At 54.3% G+C, this 1,112-nt stretch overlaps 1 protein-coding gene across 1 annotated transcript; it reads left to right on the top strand.

Moving 5' to 3' along the window:
- The first annotated feature begins 235 nt into the window (after nucleotides 1–235).
- Nucleotides 236–607, top strand: LOC146723230 (uncharacterized). Its single transcript, XM_085482739.1, has one exon. The coding sequence runs from the start codon at nucleotides 236–238 to the stop codon at nucleotides 605–607; it is 372 nt and encodes a 123-aa protein (XP_085338865.1).
- Nucleotides 608–1,112: the final 505 nt, after the last annotated feature.

The following is a 1,112-nucleotide window of genomic DNA, read 5'->3' as shown; positions in this document are numbered from 1 at the left end:
GAGGCCCCGAAAGAGCAGAGACCCCTGCGAACAACGGGGAAAAAGAGAGAGGAGGAAAGGCTCCCAGAGGGAGCACTAAAGAGGCAGCGTAATCAACTAAATTTGATAGACGTAGACCCCGACACCATGGAGGTGTCGGGCTTGGAGTGCAAGGTTCAAGAAAAAGATAACCTGTGAGATAATTCAGGCCAACCTTAACCACGCGAGGGGAGCGCAGTCCCTCTTTGATCAAACAATGGAGGAGAGGGACTGCGGCTTAGGAATTGTGGCCGAGCCGTACAGAGTTCCAAGCAGCTCGAACTGGATCGGCAGCATAGACGGCTCGGCCGCAATCGTTAGAAGACACACGGCGATGTCACCCCCTCTGCAACTATTAGAAGCGGGGAGGGGGTTCGTCGTAGCTTTGTGGGGGCCCATCGTGGTGATGGGTGTTTATCTTCCGCCTAGCCTAGGTGACAGAGAGTTCGGGCGGAGGTTGAACATCCTGGCGCGGCAAATAAACAAGCAGCATTTCCGCCCAGTGTTGGTGGCTGGGGATTTCAATGCCAAGAATAGCGTATGGGGTTCCCCGGTCACTAATGGGCGGGGGAACAGAGTTGTGGACTGAGCAGCGGACTGCGGTCTTCTCCTAATTAATAGGGGGGGCACAGAGACGCTCTATAGACAGCGGGGCGGGTCTATCATAGACCTGACATGGGCAACCCGCCCCGCTGTGAGGATACTAAAAGGATGGAGGGAGGTGACGGAGATAGAAACATTAAGTGATCATAGATACATTATGTTCTCCGTCACCACCACTCCAAAGGAGGTTGTGAAACGCCGCCGGGTCAAAGAAGCCAGCGCCAACCGATGGGCCCTCAGAAAGTTGAATGAGGAGGAATTCAGTGCGGCAATAAATGCCGCACTAATAGCGCGAGAAAAGGGGGACGGGAGTCTGACCACGGTAAGGGAGTGGCTGCATGGGGCGTTAGTTAAGGCGTCTGATGCGGCCATGCCCAAAGTCAGACACCGTCCCTAAAGAAAGTCATATTGGTGGTCAGAGGCCATAGCAGAGTTGAGGAGAGTTTCTGACCATGCCAGAAAAAGGGTATACCGCAAGAGAAGGCTTGCCC

The sequence above is a fragment of the Nylanderia fulva genome, unplaced genomic scaffold (assembly GCF_048542155.1).
Source record: "Nylanderia fulva isolate GAGA-0341 unplaced genomic scaffold, ASM4854215v1 Scaffold218, whole genome shotgun sequence".
In the NCBI taxonomy this organism is placed as follows: domain Eukaryota; kingdom Metazoa; phylum Arthropoda; class Insecta; order Hymenoptera; family Formicidae; genus Nylanderia; species Nylanderia fulva.
The sequence above is the reverse complement of the archived record's forward strand: the minus strand, read 5'-3'. Positions and strand labels throughout refer to the sequence as shown.

What these genes read in the sequence shown, in the direction of transcription:
- LOC146723230 (XM_085482739.1), top strand. Translation starts at nt 236, where the DNA reads ATGGAGGAGAGGGACTGCGGCTTAGGAATTGTGGCCGAGCCGTACAGA.